At 47.7% G+C, this 21,910-nt stretch overlaps 1 protein-coding gene across 4 annotated transcripts in view; it reads right to left on the bottom strand.

Moving 5' to 3' along the window:
• Window positions 1-21,910, bottom strand: part of NFKB2 (nuclear factor kappa B subunit 2) — a 65,786-nt gene that overhangs the window by 26,834 nt on the left and 17,042 nt on the right. For 2 of the 4 annotated variants that reach the window (XM_029609114.1, XM_029609115.1), the window contains 8 exons: window positions 11,620-11,773; window positions 10,395-10,544; window positions 7,026-7,095; window positions 6,450-6,490; window positions 5,837-5,935; window positions 4,297-4,448; window positions 3,839-3,951; window positions 2,824-2,982 (listed from right to left, as the gene is read on the bottom strand). In XM_029609114.1, the coding sequence (XP_029464974.1) occupies window positions 2,824-2,982; window positions 3,839-3,951; window positions 4,297-4,448; window positions 5,837-5,935; window positions 6,450-6,490; window positions 7,026-7,095; window positions 10,395-10,415 (655 nt within the window). In that variant the 5' untranslated portion in view covers window positions 10,416-10,544; window positions 11,620-11,773. The remainder of the gene's footprint in view (window positions 1-2,823; window positions 2,983-3,838; window positions 3,952-4,296; window positions 4,449-5,836; window positions 5,936-6,449; window positions 6,491-7,025; window positions 7,096-10,394; window positions 10,545-11,619; window positions 11,774-21,910) is intronic. The other 2 variants (XM_029609113.1, XM_029609116.1) reach the window with 1 other exon arrangement.

The following is a 21,910-nucleotide window of genomic DNA, read 5'->3' on the forward strand; positions in this document are numbered from 1 at the left end:
CACAGAGGTGAACCCCAGGGGCATTATGCATTTGCATATGCTCCCTGACTGACTAACTGGCCACCTGGCTGGATAGGAAGTTTTCCCACGTGTCAGTCCTCTGTCAGCAGCTGCACAGTCAGTGCTATCCACTTGTCTCACAACTTATTGCTGGACAGTCCATCTTAAGACGCCCAGCAGCAGCCCTCTCTGAAGTAAAAGCTAGCTCACAATCTGCTGAGATCTATAAAACGGTATTCTCTAATCAGGAGAACATGTCACTTGACTGAACAGTTAAACATTATGGATTTTCAGCACATGATTCCTCGGTCTCTAACATACAGCTGCAGTTAACTGGAGAAGCCACTAGAGGCTGCTAGAGCTCCACATGGGAGGATTCCTCCAGCACACGACAGATGGATGAGTGACCTGCCATTCCTTCAGCCACTCAGCATGATTTTCCTATAACCTATGCCAAAGGTACTCTGCATGGCTGCAGCTCTTCTCCCTCTCCCCTCTCTGACAGCCCACGTTTGGACTATTCACCTCTGGGAGCCTGGGTGGAGGTGCCAGAGGCAGAGAGCACGTTACAGTCAGCATGTAAGTCTCCCCCAAGAAGGACCTGGTGCAAACAGAGCAGCAGCACCTCAATTTCTGCTTACAAGTTCATTTAAAATGTTTTCAATTACACAGAACATGGTCGTTGAATTGACAATTTTTTCTACTTGTGTTTTTCTGATCCCACCGTTTTGCTTGCTTGTATCTTATCCTGATGCTTTTTTCCTCTCTCTTTCCCGGTCTTTCATTCCTCCTCCCTCTCCTTCCCTTCCTTTTGCAACCTCCATATCTATTCTTTCATCTCCATCACGCTTTCACGTCCACCTCCTCTCCATGTCTTATCTGACCTCCATCCATTCCCCTTTCCCGTATCTGTTCTCACTCATCTCTTCCTCCGTCCCTTAATCCTTCATCGCCCCTTTCCCACCTCTCTCTCACCCCCCCCCCCACCCCGCTTCACTTCCAAAATATTCGATCTCCCTCTTTTCACCCCTCGCCCTCTTATTAGGGCATCTCATCCCAATTTCAGGACTCCAGGCACAGAGTTTGGGGAGAGAGACCTCCTAAGGTCCCTTTTCTGGGAGAAGGGGGGAGCACTACTGAGAAACTGTGAAAGCAGAAGTGAAAGATCTTCTCAAAGAAAAAAAAAATCATAGACACAGAAAAGGTACAGAGAAGGAAAAGGTGCTAAAAAGGCTTCCCCTGTGGAGAAAGGCTAAAAGGATTTCGGCTCTTTAGCTTGGAAAAGAGATGACAGATGGGATATGATTGAGATTTATAAAATCATGAGCGGCTATTTATTCTGTCGCACAACACTAGGATTAGGGGACGTGTCAGGAAATTAGCAACCGCCAGATTTAAAACAAACCATAGGAAGCATTTTTTCATTCAGCAAGCTATGGAATCTGCTGCCAGAGGAGGTGGTCAAGGCAACTTAGCGGGGGTCAAAAGAGAATTGGACAAGTTGCTGAAGGAAAAGTCCGTAAACAGTTAATAGCCAGGTTGACTTGGGAAAGTCTGTGCTTAGCCCTTCGAGCGAGATTAAAAAAAAAAAAACAAAAACTGGAGATGTGACGGGAACTTGTGATCCAGACTGGCCACTGAAAGACAGAATATGCTGGGCTCGATGCACCTTGGCCTCACCCAGCACGGCACTTCTTATGTTCAAAGCGCAGAGCTGGCCTATCTGCTCCTGCTCTTTTAAACGGAGAGTGTGCCCTTTCCGACATGCCCCCTTAAAAGGGCACAGAGGATTGCAGGCCTGCTTCTAATCCTCTCAATGATACTTTTACAGCTTTTACAGGCCCGGTGGTGACGGATATATTCAGTCAGCAGTGGCAAGAGCAGAGAAAGCCAGCACAGGGCCTGTGCATCAAACCCTGCAGTGGCCACGCCCCTTGCACAGGTTCTCACCCCCCCCCAGCTCTCTCCCAGGCCCTGATCTAGTCCTTGCCGATCTCCCACACCAATGCCAGTCTCTCCCAAGGTCCCAGAAGCAGTAGCGCAGCACGTGCTGTAGAAGCCTCGCCCCTCGTGTGCACCGCATGGAGGAGAAGGATGGGGATATCTGTGGGGATACCAAGCATGCACTGTCTTGGTCATGTCCCCATGACGTCACACTACTGCTCCTACTGCTGCCGGGTCTGTGCAGAGTGGTGGAAGAGCAGTGCAGGCTGCCCATGATCAGAAGCCCATGGCTCCATCACGCTAGGAGACCCAACGAGTAAGGGGAGATACAGACGGGGAGGCTCGGGCTAGCTGCCTTTTGCCCTGAAGCAGCTGCTACCTCCATCTCGTCATTTCTCTCTTCCTGTACTCTAGCAGGGCAAATCATTTAACCAAAGGCTTGTCTTTTGTTATTCTGCCCTAGCCCCATATTTCCAGGGCCTATCCCACCACAGAGAAAACTCAGACATAAATTGAATTGTCACAGCTCTTTTTTCCCAGTCCCTGACCACATTACTTAAACAAACTCCACTGATGGGACAGAAACTACCTGAAACCTAAGTATCTGCTACAACTAACTTAACGCTATTTTATTCTATCTCATGTCTCCAAAAGCACCATTCCTTCCTTCCTTATTACTGCCAATCATATGCTGAATCCCCTCTCCTTTCCCTTGCATTAAGCAAGGGAAGAAAAGCAGCTTTGGACAAAATTTGTGCTTCATGCCAGCAACCTCCGAGATTGTGGGGAATCTCCCTGGGGACCCCAGGAGGCAGGAAATAGAGAGAAGAAGATAAATCTAAGCCGAGGGAGACAGGAAAGGCTTCGCGCACCACTTACTGCTGTCGTGGATAGGGTCGGAGATGACGGGCCTCAGGGGCAGAGAGAAGGCTCCGCTGCCATCAGGGAGGTAGGCAGTAAAGCGAAGGCACACAATGCTCAAATCCATCACCTTCTTCAGCTCCTTCACCTCCTGCTCTATCTTCCGCAGCTCGGTCTCTGTCAGGGAGGGCAAGACAGAGGGTTGGAGAAAGCAGATGCACAGAAACGTTCTAGGTCCCGCCGGGATGTCACCCAGGATCTCTCTTCTGACAGGAGTCTTACATGACTGTTAGAGAAAGTCCAAGCTCTCCCCAGACATCTTGCTTTCTCCATCGATTTCAATGCGCACAAAACATTATCATCAAGATGGGACTATCTGCTCCTCTTTGGCAGGCTCTGTACGTTTTAGCACCATTTTGTAATTACTTTTAAAATTACCCTTTTAAGATTATGAGAACAATTCAGATGACCTGGGGGCAGATTTTCACAGAACTTGCTGTGAAGTACTGTGGCAATGGATTTTGGGCCTGTCACAAGCAGAATAAACCCGGCAAATCCAGGAATCCAAAAAGCCTCCAGAGAAACAAGGAAGATGCCAGCAGAAGAGAACTCGTTGAGTCCCTCAGGACTGCCCGTTTGTCCCTGCCAGATGCAGCTGGCACATCACTAAAAGTTAGAGCACAGCCTGATGCCACCCTGCTGGCTGGGGCCGTGAGTGATGTTTTTCCACATCAGCTCAAGGTGCAGGAGAATGAGGCAGACTCAAATACAGCAAACCCCCAACACCTTTCCCAAAAGGGTTTGGAGCTAGTAAACCTGCAGGACTCTGGCAACTTGTAGGACACAGAGCATGGGGAACTAGCTCCATTTCTGACCAAAGGCAGTCCTCCTCCTGGAGGAGGAAGACAGGTAGCTCCAGAAACAAGAGAGTCGGGCCTTGTGTGTGTGGCAGGTCTGAGCCCCAAGGGCACGTCTAAAGTCATTTGCATCTGATCTGTGACCTGGTGCAATAGGTCGGTGCCCCCAGACATACCCAAGACCCTCTGGCTCTGAATACGATCCTTCTGCAGCTGCTGTTTCATCTTCTTCTTCATGATATCAGCCAGGTTCTTCTTGGTGACATGTAGGATGCCCAAGTTATTGAACCTGAGAGAGAAGCAAAATCAAAAAGTTAAAACACGCAAATTACTTATTGAATGGCCCTGTTAAAAGTGCTGGCATGCTAGCGCAAAGCAATATCACATGCGTGTATTCTAGGACAGTGCCGGGAGGGGCATGAGACAGCCAAGGAACTGGGAAGGTTAGTAGAGGCCTAGTCGAAAGGCCCTTCAACCGAGCCAAAAACAGGTCCTAAACCCCATGTATGCACAGTGCTGATTTATGGCACTGCACAAAACCAGAGGGGGGGAGATGCAGCCTCCCACATCAAGGGAGGCTCAGCTGGTTGTGAGCTGGCACAGGGCTGAGCGCCAAGGCCTCCACAATACATACCGTGCTGTCATATCCTTGGGTCCCACAGTCACCACACAGCTGCCTGCCTCATTGCACTGCTTCCCCACCAAACTGTGGGCGTGCACTCTCGGAGGGTGGGTGTGCGTCACAAGGTCCACTTCAATCTTGGCCAAGCCAACGTAATTAAATATCTGAGGCACACACAACAGGTAGGAAACCGCAGTCAGCAAAGAACTTACACTGCAACTCTTACTTTCTCACGTTAACACTGTGCCTCTCTGACTTCTCCGCCCACTGGCAAACACTGGGTGGCAGGGAAGGGAGGACAGAAGCCATGGTAATTATTAGGGAGCCCTAGGCGCCTGTCTTTGTCACTCCAGGCTGAATGCACTGGGGAGCCAAAGTGTCCACTCAGATTCTGGGGCCCTGTCGCTGTGTTCCTTTTTTTTACCCTCCTCCGGGTACGTACAGGGAAAGGAGGAGATGCAGGGAAAGGAAATAATAGAGGTGGAGGGCGCCATAGAGGTAAAAGATAGAGATTGAGGGAGATAGATAAAAATGGGGACAAGGAGTGAAGAGACGGGAAGAAAAATCAATAGCAGAAAGTCAGATAGAAAGGGAGACAAACATGGATTAAAAGATAAAATGGGAGGGGGGGAAACAAAAAACAGGAAAAGAAATCAAGGGTGGAGACCCAAGAAGAAATCAGAGGAGAAAGCGAGAACAAAATCAGGAAAAAAAAGTTCAGACAACAGAAGTAGGAAAAGATTTTCAGTGGTATTTATTGGATTATGTGACTTGGAAATATTTAAAATTGTCTTGTGTGGGCATTTTTGCCACATGCAGACACACAATTGCCATGTAGGCCTCCTCTCTTCGCTCTCCATATGCTGCAGGGGCAGGTCCCATTGGTACCGGCATTCGTCGGCATGTGTAGGGGGGGAATGAAGGTGGAGACTATGTTAACATTTGCTATGGGGGCAAGGAAAGCAGATCTGCCCCATCTGCTCACACACACACATACCCTGGCAGCTGCCCACACCATTCAGCAGAGCTCCACATGCTAGCGTCCTCCCTTGTGTCACCGACGTTTCTTCAAACACATTACTTCCACTCAACCCTCAATACTTCCCCATTACTCCGATATGAGCCACAGCTCAATCAAGCTCCTCACTCCGGCCCTGCAGCATCCTGCGCACTGTTCCAGTACGAAGATGCACACATACAGCTATACCTGCTTGACTAAGCCATTACTTGAAGTACTCTCTGCGGTTACAGGTTTGGGTCTCCTCCTTTCTTTTACTCAAAACTCAGTTGAGAGAACAGGAACAGATATTTAAAAAAGGGGAAAGGTACGTGTATTCACTCACTGCAATTCCTAACCCATGTCCTCAGGAACTATACCGCCTAACCTCTTCCACACTGCCTCCTCTACCAAGTCCCACCCAGTGCTGCTCTCCAGGCTATGCTCACCTCCCAGAGTAAGCACATCAGCTCCTCTGGATATTCCACCAACTTGGAGGGTCCTTGATTCTCCTCCACAGTCACACACCAGGGATCTTAACCCGTCTCTGCTCACCTTAACAGTGGGAAACGTCTTTCTCCCCTTTTCACTGGATGCGCCTGGTAGCCCGCCATGTGAAGGCCCTTCGCACCCATAGCGAAAGCGGAAACCACGCTAAAGGAAGAATGGGAGCTCAGGTTAAAAATGCAAGCCACATTTCCACGAGAATCACCTCAGAGGTGGCCTCTGAGCCACGGGATAGAGTCAGTCCATCCCAATCCCCTGGACACCAAAACAGATCCAGGCAATGAAACGCCAGAAAAGATGCACTAAACTGCCCTTCTGTTCACCACAAAGAATACTGTACACATAGCTGGCTGCGGGAGAGTAATTTTTGTGGTGTCACTGGTGGGAAGGTGTAGGAGTCATTGGCTATGAGGCAGCTGTTGATCCTGCAGTCCTAGCCTCTCCCCCCCAGGGGATGCTGTAAGGAATAGTCTAGGAGATGCAGGCTGTGAAGGAATTTATGGCACCTGCAGTGGTTACTAAGAGGGAACAGCACCGCCTTAGTTTCTACCTGGTGGAGTCACCATAGAGATAGATACTGGAGCAGCATTCTCTGTGAAGAGGGACTGGGTACTCCAGTCTGACCAAACTGAATTTCCCACTGTGATTCCGGTACACACACCTGTTTGGGCTGTTCAATGATCAGAAGATATGGTCCTTCAGCTGGAAAAAACGAGAAGAAGAAGAAGAAGAAGAAAAAAAAAAAAAAAAAGGACCCTTGTGACTGAATGGCAAGAATCCAGCAACATAAGGAAATTACAGTAATTATTCATGCGCGCGTCTGATTTTTACTGTCTTCTTTCACTATTATTGGTTTGTCTCTAATGTGTGCTCTCAATGTCACATGATGACTAAGAACATGGCCGCTGTGGACTTTTTCAATATCTTCTTGGATTTTCCTATGAAGGGGGAATTTTAGCAGGTGTCAAGACTGCACTTGTATGTAGAAACTTAAGCCTCAAAACTGGGATTACCAGTCCCAACTCCTGCCCACACAGGCCTGGCTGCCAGCGCTCTCGGGTTGCACAGGACCTCTGCACACCATTTCACCTCTCTCAGCAGCCCGAAACCCCTACCACCAAAATGGAGGGCAACACACTTTTTATGGCATCACATATGTACCCCATGTACCTCATGCTGGTACACAGAATCACACACACACACACACACCTCTCATAACATCTGCAGCATCACTTACTGGTCTCCATCATTGGCTCCTTTCCATCAATCGTAAAGTGCAAGTCATCATAGCCAAGGCCATCCAGGGGCTAAAGAAGAGACAAAGGGCAGAAGAAGCGTCCTTGTGAGTAGCACATTCACCACGGCACCCCTCCGTGGCACAGCATCATCATCCCAACCAAGCTACTTAGAAACAGAACTTATAGCTTTATGGCTTCAACCCAAAGACCCTGCCAGTGAGCTGAAGCAGCTGGCCTAGCTAAGCAAGAGCAGAATCCTCTTTTACATTACCAGTTTTCTAATGCATTCGGACACCTGCCCCTTTGCTCATGAAGTAGGCCGCATTTCTACCATTACCCAGGATACCTCGTTGGAACCTCATGCAGCCACTAAATGCAAGGGCTCCCTTTTTCAAGTGCATTCAAAGCAAGAAGCCTGTGTGTTAGTTTGGACCCTTAGGTGACAGAGGGGTAAAAGGGACGCAGAAAAACTAAATTAATTCTATGCCTTGGTCTTTACTGCAAAGGATGCTGGGGACATATTCACACCAGAAACATTCTTTAACCGTGATGATTCTGAACAACTAAAGCAAACCACTTTGAAACTGGAAGATGTAATAGACAAAAACTGACAAATTAAAGAGTAACAAATCACTGGATCTAGTTGGTATTCCTCCCAGGGTTCTGAAAGAACTCAAAACATGAAACTGCAGACCTGTTACTAGTAATCTGTAACCTATCATTTAAAACAGCCACAGTACCTGAAGACTGGAAAGTGACCAATATAAGTCCAATTTTTAAGAAGGGCTCTGAGATGAACCAGGAAACTATAGACCGGTGATCCAGACGTTGGTGCTGGGTGAAATGATGGAAGCTATTTTTAAAAACAAAATTGCTGGCCACACAGATATGGCTTAGTGGGGGAAGTGTGAACATGGTTTTAGAAAAAGCAATGTCTACCCTTTCCAATCTTTTAGAATGTTTGAAGGTGTAAATAAAACACGGAGATAAAGTTGAGCTAGTTGATATAGTGTATCTGGATTTTCCCCATGAGAGACTCTTCGGGAAATTAAAAAGTCATGGGAGAGGAGGCAGTGTCCTATTGTGGAAACAGAGATTAGGACTAAATGGTTAGTTTTCCAAATAGGTCAATAGTGGATTAACACAGGGCTCTGTTCAGGAACCTGTGCTGTTTGACATTCATAAATGTTCTGGAACAGGGAGCAGAAAGTGAGGTGACCAGATCTGCAGAGGACTCAAAATTATTCAAAGCTGTTAAAACAGCAGTGGCTTGTGAAGCAAGGCACAAGGATATTAACACATCAATATTCAGAGGAATGTAAAACTCCCCGGCATGCGGAACGTCTCCAGCTTACCCAGCTAAGTTATTGGCCAGATAAACTTTAGCTGGATAACTCAGAGGCCTTCCAGGGGCAGAGCCAAGTTATCTGGCTAACTTCCCGATAGAGTACTATATTCAACAGCGCACCCAAGCCACCCGTATCAAAGTATGCCGGAGACAGATTATCTAAATGGCGGATGAAATGTAATGCGCAAAAAAGAACAAAATCGTGCACAGTGGGGAAAAAATAATCACGATGCGGGGGTTCCTTATTAGGAATCAATCAGGAAAAGGGCCTCAGAGTCCTTGTGCACGATATATTGTAGTAGCAGTCAAAAAAGCAAAGAGAGTGTTAGGCATGATCCAAAACAGAACGGAGAATAAAATGGAGAAAAATACTGTATATTGCCTCTGAACAGATCCTTGGTGTACAACCGCACCTCTAGTACTGTGTGCAGTTCTGGTCACCCCAACTAAAAAAAAAAAGATAACAGAACTAGAAAAGGTATAGAAGAGACTGACAAAAATAATAAAGGGGATGGAACAGCTCTCTAAAGATGAGAGGCTACACAGGTTAGGGCTCAACATCTTGGAAGAGAAACAGCTGAGAGGGGACGCAAGTTAATAACATGAGTGAGGTGGAATGGATAAATAAAGGACGGTTTTTAACCTTTTCAAACAACACTAAAACAAGGGGATGCTCTATGAAACTAACAACCAGCAGATTCAACACAAATCGTAAAAAGTCCTTTTTCACTCAGCGCTCTAGTCAAGCTGTGGAATCTGTTGCCAGAGGACATGATCAAGGCAATTAACATTGCGAGGTTTAAAAGAGAGGTTTGAACAAGTTCCTAAAAGAAAGATCCATAACATTATTAGCTAAACAGACTAAAAGAAAGCTACTGCTATCCCTGGCAGTAACAGGAATTAGGATCTACTTTATGGCATCTGCCAAGTACTTGGGACCTAGACTGGTCACCGTCAGACAGGACGCTAAGTTCGACGGAACTTGGTCTGACCCAACGTGGCACATCTTATGTTCTTAAATCCAGCCCTGCTCCTACTACATCCCGCAAGGGGGGATACTGATCCTACTTTCATGTCCAGAACTCAGGTAATATATACAATCCTGATGAGATGTTACCTGACCACCAGCAGCCGCCGCCAAGCTTCTCCTAAGGCCAATCCCAATTCCCACTTGCCTCCTCCACCCTTCAAACAAGCAGTCACAACGAAGAGACCTACGTAGTCTTGGAGGCTCACATAGCACAAGCTTATTCCTATGCTGGGCCAATAAAAATGCACCATAACATATAAAGATTAAAGCCCTGGATGTGAGGGAGAGAACACACACTACAGCTCACTTCTCGAGAAGGTGGGCGGAATTTTATCCAAGTTGTAACTTTACGCCTGCCTTGACTATCACCAGGCGGTGTAATATATTTGACTGGTTCAGCACAAATAATTTTGCATTTTTAGAGACACTGTTGTGCATAAGCTTTCAGACAGATCATGACACAAAAAGCTCATGTCCATTAGAAAAAAAACCCTAAACATATATCCTTGGATCTGCAATCAGTACAACAGAAGATTTGACCATGACCACACCATGCCCTCCAAATTACGCCAGGAACTTTGCCACAAAAAATTTAAACAAAACTTAAAAACATGGTTATTCAAAAAAGCCTACTATTAATGAACCGAATCCTATTTTATTCATCGTAGTTTATTTCCTCAGACACTCATTTTTTTACTTTTATTTTGTTATACAAAGTTCTACATGGAATTATATTATTTCAGTTACTATGTTACATTGTAAAGCGATATGCTGAATTAATGTTTGAATGTAAACCGAGGTGATGTTGCCTACGTGCCCCGGGCTATAAAAATCTGTAAAATAAAAAAATAAATAAATTTGATTCCAGACAAGGAGACACCTGCATTGCAACTGTGTGCTTGGCACAGAACACAGAATCCTCCTCATCAAGATAATGCATCAAACAGGAAAGAGGGAGAAAGGAGGAGCTGAGCAGAACAAACCACTTACTGTGTCAAAGGACTCATCCATTTCAGCTGTGGAGACTTTCAAGGGGTGTCCTGGGCTTCCAGTTCAGTTTACCTCACAGGCTTGGTGGTAGTGATGAGAAAAGCACTCTATGCCTTCCGGCTGCCTTGGTATCGAGAGGGAGAGAGGTGCCTGGTAACGAAAGGGTCTCAAATGTAACCAACAGCCAGAGCTTTCCTAACCTTGCATTTGAAATCAGCTGCACACTAACAACCTGGGGCAGGGAACTGGGGGGTGGGTGGGGGTGCTGGCTGAGCTCTCCTCCAGGCTCCCTCAGTCCTAACCCAGCTGGAGACGAGCACAAGTGAGGCTGGAAGCCAGAGCAGGCAGCTGAAAACCGCCATAAGACAGACAAGATGAGCAGAGAGTCTGAGGAAAGTCCCTAAATTACCAGCACTACTGGAAATGATAGCACAGACACGTGAGCACTGGCGGCCTGGCCCCAGCCTGCCGGAGGGAAAACCCTAGGTGTAGTCAGCAGGAAGAGGAGCGTGCCCAGAGCAAGCGGAGATCTCCAAGCTCAGGAAGTGACAGCTAAACCAAGCCAGGGAAGAAAGCCAAAAGGTGAGACTAGAGACAGAGAAAGAAAAGGAGAGGTGGAAGGAGGAGAATGCATTAAAGCTGAAAGCTTTTCATGAACCACTATACACTGCTCTCTGCATGGGCAGGCCTTTTTCAGCTCTGACTTTGTTTACCATGTCAGTCAGGAAGAAATCCATGTTTTCCCATTTCATTCAAAGAGGAAGCAGAAGCCCACAGCGCAAAGGCCCACTCTCTCAGGCAAATCCTGTTCTCAGCTTCTACATAGGGAAATGCCTGCATCCCAGCCGTCCTGGCTTCAAGACAGCCTCAAACCAACACCTGCTGCTCCGAGACTCCAGCGGAAAAGAGAACCCGACCGCAGGTTAAGATTGTGAGGCCCAACCAGGTCTGCTTGTCTTCCCAGACTCCACTTGAAACCCTCACCTCCCTGTTTTTTTTTCCCCTCTCTTATCCCAGGCTTTTCTGAATTCCAATATGGCTTGTGCTCCCCACCACACCCAGCTGGGCAGCTGTTCTATGCATCCTCCATCCCATCTGTAGAGACATTTCCTTAGGGCACACCCCCAGTTTAACCCCCTTCCAGTCCCATCTCCTGACTTTATCTTTCTCTGACTCCTTTCTATCAGGTACAGTGGCCCTTCCTAGCTCCCCCAAAGCGCCTAACCTTCAGGAACTCCAGCTGCAGGGTCCCTTAGATGCAAAAATGAGCATGCGCACATCTGTTTTCGCGCCAGCAGAATTCCATTGAACTAAACCATGCAGAACTTCAGACTTGCAGAAAAGGCAAAATCGGCGGTGGATGGGCCTGGCAACCTGACCTGAAAAAGGTTTTTGAAACGAAAAAGAAAAAAAAACAGAAAGCTAAAGTTACTCAATATCAGTTATGTGGCTCTATTAGAATGTGTGAGGACCTTAACACCAGCCTCATTAGGGACACAGGATAAGACAGACCCCCAAGCCATAACGAGCCAAAAAAAAGAAAAAGTCATGGTTCTATGTATTTCTAGACAATCGGAGAGTCCACAGGCTATGGGAAGACTGAGGTGCAGAGGAGAAGCCACCACAGGCTACTTTATGTAGTAGCTAATGTTAAAAATAGGATCAGCAGGGAAGGTGCCAGCGCTGTGGGCAGCAGGGAAGCAAGACACTCGATCCCAGAGAGAAAAGGGCTGCTGCCAATACTGTGGCGACACCTGCTGGTCACAAGGAGCAGCACAGAGGCCGGGGAAGGAACAGGTGTCAACCATGGCCCTTACCGGGCACCTTCTTCAGACTACTGCCACCGACCTCAGATTGCATGCTGTCAGTCTAATACGTTCTGACCCTCTTTGGGTGAATTTAAATTTGGAAAGGAAAGATAAATTAAAAAAAAAAAGGGGGGGGGGGTGATGTGGAAAATATTGGAGTTTTCCTGCAGAGGTAATAGGCATAGCTCAGCGTTACTGCAAGGAAACACGGTAACATAGTAACAACGGCAGAAAAGGTCCAAATGGTCCATCCAATCTGCCCAGCAAGTTTCTTTGGGCAGTAACTGCCGCTCTGTGCTGGTTATCCCCATGTTTCTGTTAAGGGTAGTAAATGCCGCTCCATGCAGTTTCTCTCTAATCCTTATGTTAGTGATATTCACAAATCAAAACCAAGCAACTGTCAAACCCATAACAAAATTACTGCTAGCAAGAGTTTTACAGGGAAAGCACCACTCCAACCCAACACCCCCCTTTTTTTTCATTTCCTCTGTTATAAAGGCAGGGGGGTCCCCTTGGCCCATTAATTGCACTTTTTTTTGGCTCAGATACTTCCTCCTGCTCCTTTTGGCTTCTAGCTCAACCTTATCTGGCCTTGGCAGCACAGGCCTTCATTCTCAGCTACCCAGGGCTTCTTCCTTTATTTTTATGTGACCCCCACCTTCCAACAAACAGGCCGATACGGTACAGTGCATTCTGGCAGAGCGCACTGAGCCCGCGAATGGCCGCGCGTTTTCGACACACTATTCTTACCCCTTATACAGTAAGGGGTAACCCCCCCCGAAACCAATAGCGCCCGCAACATGCAAATGCAAGTTGATGGGCCTATTAGTTATTCCCGCGCGATACAGAAAGTAAAATGTGCAGCCAAGCCGCACATTTTACTTTCAGAAATTAACGCCTGCCCAAAGGCTGGCGTTAATTTCGGCCAGCACGGGGAAGTGCACAGAAAAGCAGAAAAAACTGCTTTTCTGTACACCCTCCGACTTAATATCATAGCGATATTAAGTCGGAGGCCCCAAAATTAAAAAAAAAATTAAAAAATAAAAAAAAAATCGGCCCGCAGGTCGGAAGAAGGACGCTCAATTATGCCGGCATCCGTTTTCCAAACCCGTGACCGTCAGCAGGTTTGAGAACCAATGCAGGCAAAATTGAGCGTCAGCTGTCAAACCCGCTGACAGCCGCTGCTCCTGTCAAAAAGGAGGCGCTAGGGATGCGCTAGTGTCCCTAGCGCCTCTTTTTACCAAGGGCCCTCATTTAAATACTGGATCGCGCGCCCAGAAGAGTGGCCTGGGCGTGCATTGGGAGAGAGGGCGCTCGCCTCGGAGCGCCGGCTCTCCCGCCGATTTTACTGTATCGGCCTGTTAGTGCAGCCCATTGTATGAATTGCTCAGGGGCCATAAACCCAGCTAACGCAGACTCAAAGTTTGGCCAGCAGGTGTCGCTACTGAACGATGGCCAAGAGTCCTTGTGCAGCACAAGCCAGGGCCTGGAAACTGAAGCCAGGGTTTCTGCGAGGTACTGCACAGGGCTCGCCACGAGCCACCAGGCTGGCCCAATAACTGCGCTTTAAAACACAGCAGACCACATATGGCAGGCAAGGGTTATTTCGAGGAACAAAGATGCACCATAAACGTCTCAATGTCCTTTAAATAGGGAAATTCTCCCCCCCCCCCCCCCCAAAACAACGGTGTTCACACCCAAGCAAACAGAATAATTTGCTCATAAGACGAGGGCTTCTTAATACTACTGTGCGTCACAGCCGCTGTGAAGCAGGGAGGCATAGCAGCCTGGCACGTGCTCTTTCCTGCTCCACCAGAGCACGACACGGGAGAGCGAGAGGAAAGGCTACGGGATTCTCCGCACTCCCAAGCAACTACCGGGCTCTTCCTGTGACAAAGCTAATGCGCCCCCTGGGAGTCTGCCCATCCTTCAAGCCCGTGACTTTACAACTTGCTTCTACTTTTACTTTTTCCCTCTCTTATTACAGCAGCAACTTGGTCTCCTATCCATGAAGCTGGGTGGATTTTAGTCTCCTGGGGGGGGGGGGGTGGGCAACAGAGGCCGCATTCACAAGGAAAATGAGTCCTAGTCATTATTACGTTTCAGAGACTGCTGTAGCCCCCGTGTCCCTCCGCCAGAAGTGGGTGGGCTAAGGGGGAGAGAGAGATGAAAACTGAGGAGACATCCTGGCGAGCTACGAACAAAAGGCCTATATAACTGGAAGGCCGAAGGAGGAAGAGGAAAGCTGTCTGGCTGAAGACAAATATATTTCTCAGGGTGGGAGGAAGAGCCTTGCTAATGAAGGAAGAAGTATCGCTGGAGTGGTCAGTTTGATCCCACCTTAGGAAAAGAAAAAAAGACAAAAGCACAAGGTGTCAAAATATTCTAATCTTACACTGGAAACCAAAACCCCCCAAACTGTACACCCCAGCACAGGGCCAGTCAAGAATATTTGGCGCCCTAGGCAAACTTTTGATCCTCCCCTCCACCCCCACCAACTTAACTATTAGCGGCAGCGCCAGCACAGAGTTCCCTCCTAGTGGTCGCAGGGGCTCCAGCACAGTGCTCCCCCTTTGGTGGTATTGGCTCTGACACAGCACCTTCTGGGCCTCAGGCTGGCAGAATTTTGCTGCTCCCAAAATCTTGGTGCTCTAGGCAACTGCCTAGTTTGTCCAATGGAAACACCGGCCCTGCCCACAGTCATCTGACTGCAATCCTCCATCAGGAATATCACTACAGGAGGAGATCCAGCCGGGCTCCCTCCTGCTTCACAGCACAGGGTATGGAAATGAAACGCACTTGGGGGGGAGTTTCAGCAGGGCTGGAAAGGAAAAAATACTGCAGACTTCTGGCTATACCCCAGGGACTGTCCCTGCCCTATAAAAAAAGTACTTCTTACTAATCCATCTGAAAAGAAAAAGCAGGGTTAACAGGCAAGGCGTCCAGGAAGCAGCTCCAGGCTCAAGGTCTTTCTACATTCTTTATATGCAAAGCACTTCCTGCTGCCTCTCACTAAAGGGAGATTTTTATGAACCCTGCCAGGCACAGAGCAGAGAAAGGGGAGCTCGGCAAAGGAGACTTACTGTAGCACATTATGAGCAGCCAATGTAAAGAGCTGAGAGTTAAAACTGTGCCCTGAAATTCAGCGCAGTTTGCACTAATATACAAGCTAGGTTTTTTTGGGTTTTTGTTTTTTTTTAATTCACAATGAAAAGAAGCTAATGGTTTACTAATACATTTGGAGTAAAAAAAAAAAAAATGCACACAAACCCAAAAATGTGCACAAAAAAAGGCTTAGCACAAGCAAAACCTGATGTATGCATGCAACTCATTTTATAAGCAGAAAACATGGCTTATGTGCATAATTCGTGTTTTCTGTGCATAAATTATGATAATAACAAATTATTTTCAGCACAGAAAGTATTTTTGTGTGCTCAAACCATATTTAATTTTTGGAAAACATGCTTTTGTGTACAGGGAGGATAACTTTAAAACATGCGCGAGTACAGCCAAATACGCACACGCAGTCTTACATATTTTATATCATGCGGGCACATATATAATTGCTGTACCCAGCGAAGACCAGCCCGCAAGGAAAAACTGCTGCTCATGGCTGCCCGAACTCCCAGGGCGGACACCTCAAAAATCTTCTTGAGCTGAACTTCGAGCTTACAATCCTATAGATCCTTGAGGACAGTCACCGGAAATGTGGTCTTTTTAGTAACGGCTGTCACTGCCGCATCCACCTTAGGGACACGGAGAAGGTCCAAAGCTTCTTCAGGCAGAGGGTACAGCTTATCCATCGCTTTACTGACCTTCAGACCCAGATCCGGAGTATCCCACTCCCGAAATAGCAAGTCGGGGACAGAAAGATGAAAGGGAAAGGACCTGGACGGGCCTCGAAGACCTACCATGACCGGATCAATGGACCCTATCCGTGAGTCCTCTGAAGGGAAATCAATATCTAACTCCTCCGGGACTGCGGGAATAAGTGGACCTAACTCGTCCCTCCTGAAGAGACTGACCTCCTTCGGGTCATCCCCGTCCACCCCATGAGGTCCTCGACCAGTAAAGGGGACCTGGTCATCATCAGGATCCACCCCCGGAGGGGGTTTACTCCTAAACTCCTGCCCCTCCAGGTCAGAACCCCCAGAGGAGGAGTCCTCCACCAGGTGGGACAAAGCAGTCCGAAGGGGGCGCTTAGCCTTCTGGCCCCCTTCCCCTTCCAGAGGTTTGGGCCTTTTAGGGGCCCGGACGTATGATTTGTCCAAAAGGTGAATTGTGGAACTCCCCGCCTGCCGTTTTGCTGATCTTCGAGACTTAAACGCCTCATGCAGCAGCATAACGAAGTCAGATGAAAAAAAAAGAGGAAGAGGAGGAGTCTGAAGTCCCCTTGGGGTCCTTCTCTGACGGCAGTGGCAGCCCCCCCCCCCCCCCCCAAAACGGTCCACCCTCCCCCGGAGGCTGTCTTCTGCGGGGATAATGGAGGAGGGGAATTCCCATCACCCTCTGTGGTTTGCGCCGCCGCGCGAAATGCTGACAAAATAGCGTCCGTTCCCACTCTCAGCAGGCACGGATCTTGAGAAACAAGTCACAGTCTCCCGGGCTCCTTGTGCGACTTTGAAAAGATGCCCCCGGTGTCTCCCGAAGAGCCCTCCCCCCCCCCCCCCGGGGGAGACAGGCCGAGCAGAGTCTGTCCTGTGACGCGCATCGCCGCATTCACGGCATGAGAGGCAAACTCCGGGCTACCAGTCAGCTTAAAAGAAAAAGGTAACTCGCGTCGGGAAACCGGCAACGCGGGGGAAAAACAGCCTGCGATGAAAGATTGGCGGAGTGAGCGGAGAGTCTGCCCGGCAGACAAGCCCCGCTACCTTTTTTTTTTTTTTTTTGTCAAACCTGACACAGAAGGCTCGGATCCTGTCCTCCTGGGATGAGTGAGCTGGGCTCCCCGGTATCACCCCCGAGGCTGGTGATAATTAGGGCAATGGGGTCCCTCAACCCCTAGCAGCCACCGCCTCAAATTCCAGGGGGGGATGGCCCCCGTGAGACCTGCCAACCCCCTGGGAGGCTGAAGTGAAACTTCTCCTCACTGGATATAAAAAAAAATTTATTTTTTTTTTTTTTTAAAGACAAAAGGGACTAAGACCAAAGAAAAACCCCAACTAGGCTATCCCTATGCTAATCTGAACACTTTGTCTCTTCTTTTTTTTTTTTCTAACTACAGACTGTAGGATTTTGCACCTCCACCATCTGCTGGAGACAGAGAAATACTGACAGACTGTAGGTGGAGCCTCAGGGTATGGGACAGGGTCAGTCAGAACATCTGTCTCCATCTGCTGGTGGGGAGGCAAAACCCAGGAATCTGGACTGATCCGGGTACGTTCAGGGAACATGGCTTATGTGCATAAATCGTGTTTTCTGTGCATAAACTATGATAATACACAAAAATTATTTTCAGCACAGAAAGCATTTTTGTGTGCTTAAACCATATTTATAAATGTATGGAAAACATGCTTTTGTGTACAGGGAGGATAACTTTAAAACATGTGCGAGCGCAGCTGTCATTTCCTGTTGGAGAGATTCGCCCCACGGTGAGCTCTTTAAATTTTCCTCTCTTCACTTTTGAACTTTGCCGCCAGCACTGACGTCAGAGGGAGGAGCCGAAGGAGGCGCCCATGAAACCGGCGTCTATAGCGGCGCACGCAGCTTTACCCGGATTAGAGTGGATAGAGATTCCTATTTAATAGACAGCTGCCATGAGACTTTTGGAGGAGAATAAAAGAAAATATTGCTGTCGAGAGTGCAAAGGAGTCTTTTTTTTAGAGATATATTTTATTTATTTATTTATTTAAAAACTTTTATATACCGGTATTAGTATGCATACATCATACCGGTTTACAATGTAACTTTAAAGGTAGAAATTACAATGAACAGGGAGGGCGAACAAGGAGGAGTATACAAAGAGCAGGAGGTGGAGGAATTAAAGCAATAAATAAAAACTGCAACGGACTATTTACAGGAATATACAAGGCGTAGGCAAGATACTTGCAGAAGTCGGTGTACTTAATCAGGGTAGGCTTGTCGGAAGAGCCATGTTTTAAGTTTTTTTCTGAACTTGGCGTAACATGGCTCTAGCCTGAGAGTGGTAGGGAGGGTGTTCCATTGTTTAGGGCCTGCAATGGATAGTGCACGGTCCCTAGTAGAGGAGAGGTGGGCTTTTTTCAAAGGGGGAATGGAGAGGGTGCCTTTGTTGACAGTGCGAGTGGGTCGTTCAGTGCGTATAGGACGAAAGGGTTCATCCAACCAATTGGAATTGTGCGAGTGGATGGACTTGTGCACTATGGTTAGAATTTTGAAGAGAATTCGGGATGCGATGGGGATGCGATGGGGATGCGATGGGGAGCCAGTAGAATTGTTTCTAAACTGTTGACTGGCTGTTCTATCCTCTTTGTGATGCCAGACACAAAGAGGAAGGCTAGATTGAGAGAATTTTCCTCTATTCCAAATGTTATTGTGAATCAGCCACGACTTGAGGACTGCTTTGCAAGGACCCCATCAACAACACCAGGAAGTGATGTCGCAGGAGGATTAAACCAGGAGCAGGGGATGATCCTCCAGACATATGAAACATCTTTAAGCCCTGCTGCACCAGCAACACCAGAGCCCCCATCCGGGAGGAGAGAGGGAGATCTTCTGCTTGAAGACCCCAAATTAAGAATGGATTTTACATCACTCGGTTCCCAGAGAGGAGCAGAGGGGATATCTTGCTTCTCGGAGAGCCCTGGAAGACAGGGCTCCAGGGAACAAAAATGGTGTGACTTTATTGCAACATGATGAACCCGGGAAAGCTCCAATGGAGAAAGGAAGCGGAGAATATCAAGTAAGAACATTGACTGATTTACCACTTATCATACAAAGAAGTTTACTTTACAGGAAATTGGGACTATGATAATTTCAATGGCAACCACTGTACAAGATGCTTTAAATAACAATGTGATTTTGCAGACTAAGGTAGAAAAACTAGATAGATCAGTGAATTCCTTGGAGGGCAAAATTGATGAAAACATGTGCGAGCACAGCCAAATACGCACACGCAGTCATATATATTTTATGTCATGCGTGCACATATATAAAATATATGCAAGTCTACCCAACAATGTTTGCATATCAAAAAATACCCGGCATGTATTTTAAATATACCCATAGAAATGTAGTCTTATCCAGCTAAGATAGCCAGATAAGTAAGAGCTACATAGGTGGATAAGTAAGACTTTGCCGGTTGTATAGCACTTTTTAAGATTTATCCGGAAAAGTGCTGGACATCTGCTATGCGTGTGTGTTTGGGCTCCTAATTTTAATCATTTACACGAGGAAATATAATTTGCGTATTTTCCTTAGTGCTTGCTGCTTTTATACCACGTAAATTTGCAAAATTCTGTAATATGCTTGGGTGAGGGAAATTACGTTTTACCAGTTAGTCCACCAGTTTGCCCAGTCTCTCTCTAGGTCATCCAGATCCCCCTGGTTCTTCAGCCTAAACTCCTCCTACTTCACCCTTTCAGTATTTGGCTATAAAAAGAGGTTTTTTCTGACTTGTACCTGATAGGTAGCAGGTGTAAATATACACCGGTCACAGCGCCGCTTTCACTGGTTATAAAATAGTGATTTATGCGCGTAAATGTTAGCCCTGCCCAGGAATGCCCCTCTTTTTTTTTTTTTTTTTTTTAAACATACGAGCACATTTATTCATGCACTAATACCTGCACGTGCACACGAGGTTTATAAAATAGCACTTCTGCACATATGTGCTATTTGTGCACGCGCAGCTCTCTTAAAATTCACCTTAAAGCATGTTTTCTGCACTTAAAATACCTACTACAGGTCCCAGCAAAGCAAATCCAGCTTCTGCCTATAAACTAACATTAACCCTGGAAAACGTATGCCACCTCAGACTAGGAGTTAAGTTTCCAGCACTAAGAAAACAGGAGCTAAGCTAGCACACCTTTCTGCTTTACACAGTAACAGTAGCAGAAAAGGACCAAATGGTCCATCCAGCCTGCCCTGCAAGCTTCTTATGGTAATAACTGCCGCTCCATGCAGTTTACCCCCATGTTTTTCTGAAGGATAATAAACTGCTGCTCTGCGCAGTTATCCAAGACTTATCATGGGGGGGGGGGCTGGAATAGCTAATGACTTCATTAGCATGGAATTTCTATGCGAGGGCACAATCACACATTGGGGCCGATGCAATAGAGTGTGAATGAAGCTATTAGGCATTCACTCCCCATGCAAAAAAAAAAAAAAAAAAGTGCGTCTAGGACAGACATTTAGTGATTAGAAATTAACGCCTGCCTGCAGCAGGCGTTAATAGCTGACCACTCTTAAAACTAGTACAGAAAAGCAGAAAATAACTTAAATATCGTTGCGATATTAAGTAGGAGCAAAAACAAAACTAAATAAAGTTAAAAAAAAAAAAGCACCAGCAGTCTGGTGCAGGAAACGGACGCTCAACTGACAAGCGTCAGTTTCCTGAACTCCCTGGCTATGCAGCGTTTAGCATATCCGATGCCATTAAACTCGGCGTTGGTTTCCCTAACCGGCGGACGGCTGACGCAGATCGGGTTCTCGTTAGCAAGGAGGCACGCGCAAGCGACCCTAGCACCTCCTTGCTAACACGACCCCCCTAATTTAAATATTGCATGGCGCCCCCAAGAGGGCACCTGGGGGCGAGTTAAGAAAGCGGGCGCTGACTGTTCAGCGCCGGCTTTCTGCGCACATTTATTGCATCGGCCCCATTGAGCGCAAATTTTTTTTGTGCGCAGAAAACCTTGCTGCATTGGCAGTAGAGTTTGTGCAAAACGGCGAGTAAAATGTGCTTATTGGGGCGGATTTTTAAAGCCCTGCTCATGTAAATCCGCCCGGATTTACGCGAGCAGGGCCTTGCGCGCCGGTGCGCCTATGTTCCATAGGTGCCCCGGCGCGCGCAGAGCCCCGGGACTCGCGTAAGTCCTGGGGTTTTTCGAGGGGGCGGGACGCGACGTTTTGGGGGCGGGCCCGGGGGCGTCGTTTCGGCCCAGGGGCGTGGCCGCACCCTCCGGAACCACCCCCAGGTCGCGTCTCTGCGCGCTAGCGGCCCGCTGGTGCGCGGGGGATTTACTTCTCCCTCCGGGAGGCGTAAATCCCCCGACAAAGGTAGGAGGGGGTCTAGATAGGGCCGGGGGGGTGGGTTAGATAGAGGAAGAGAGGGGAAGGTGAGGGGAGGGCGAAAGCGAGTTCCCTCCAAGGCCGCTCCGAAATCGGAGCGGCCTTGGAGGGAACAGCGGCAGGCTGCGCGGCTTGGCGCGCGTTGGCTACACGACATCGGCAGCCTTGCGCACGCCGATCCTGGATTTTAGCTGATACGCGCGTATCTACTAAAATCAAGCGTACTTTTGTTTGCGCCTTGTGCGCCAACAAAAGTACGCGAAGGCGCACTTTCTTAAAATCTACCCCATTGTGTCAGCCTCTAACAGACCAATGCAGAAAGGTGCATACAGCAAAACACAGCTTTCTGACTGCACTTCTACGTGCATTTTCTATGCCTAGAGCTTACTGCTGATGCAGCAAGTATTTTTGCGCAAATTTCTAAATGGCAGTACTGTTTAGCCCCCTCGCATGGAAATCCCATGCTACTTGGGGCATTAAGCAATATTCCCCGATGCAAAGAGA

The sequence above is a fragment of the Rhinatrema bivittatum genome, chromosome 7, assembly GCF_901001135.1.
Source record: "Rhinatrema bivittatum chromosome 7, aRhiBiv1.1, whole genome shotgun sequence".
NCBI classification, from domain to species: domain Eukaryota; kingdom Metazoa; phylum Chordata; class Amphibia; order Gymnophiona; family Rhinatrematidae; genus Rhinatrema; species Rhinatrema bivittatum.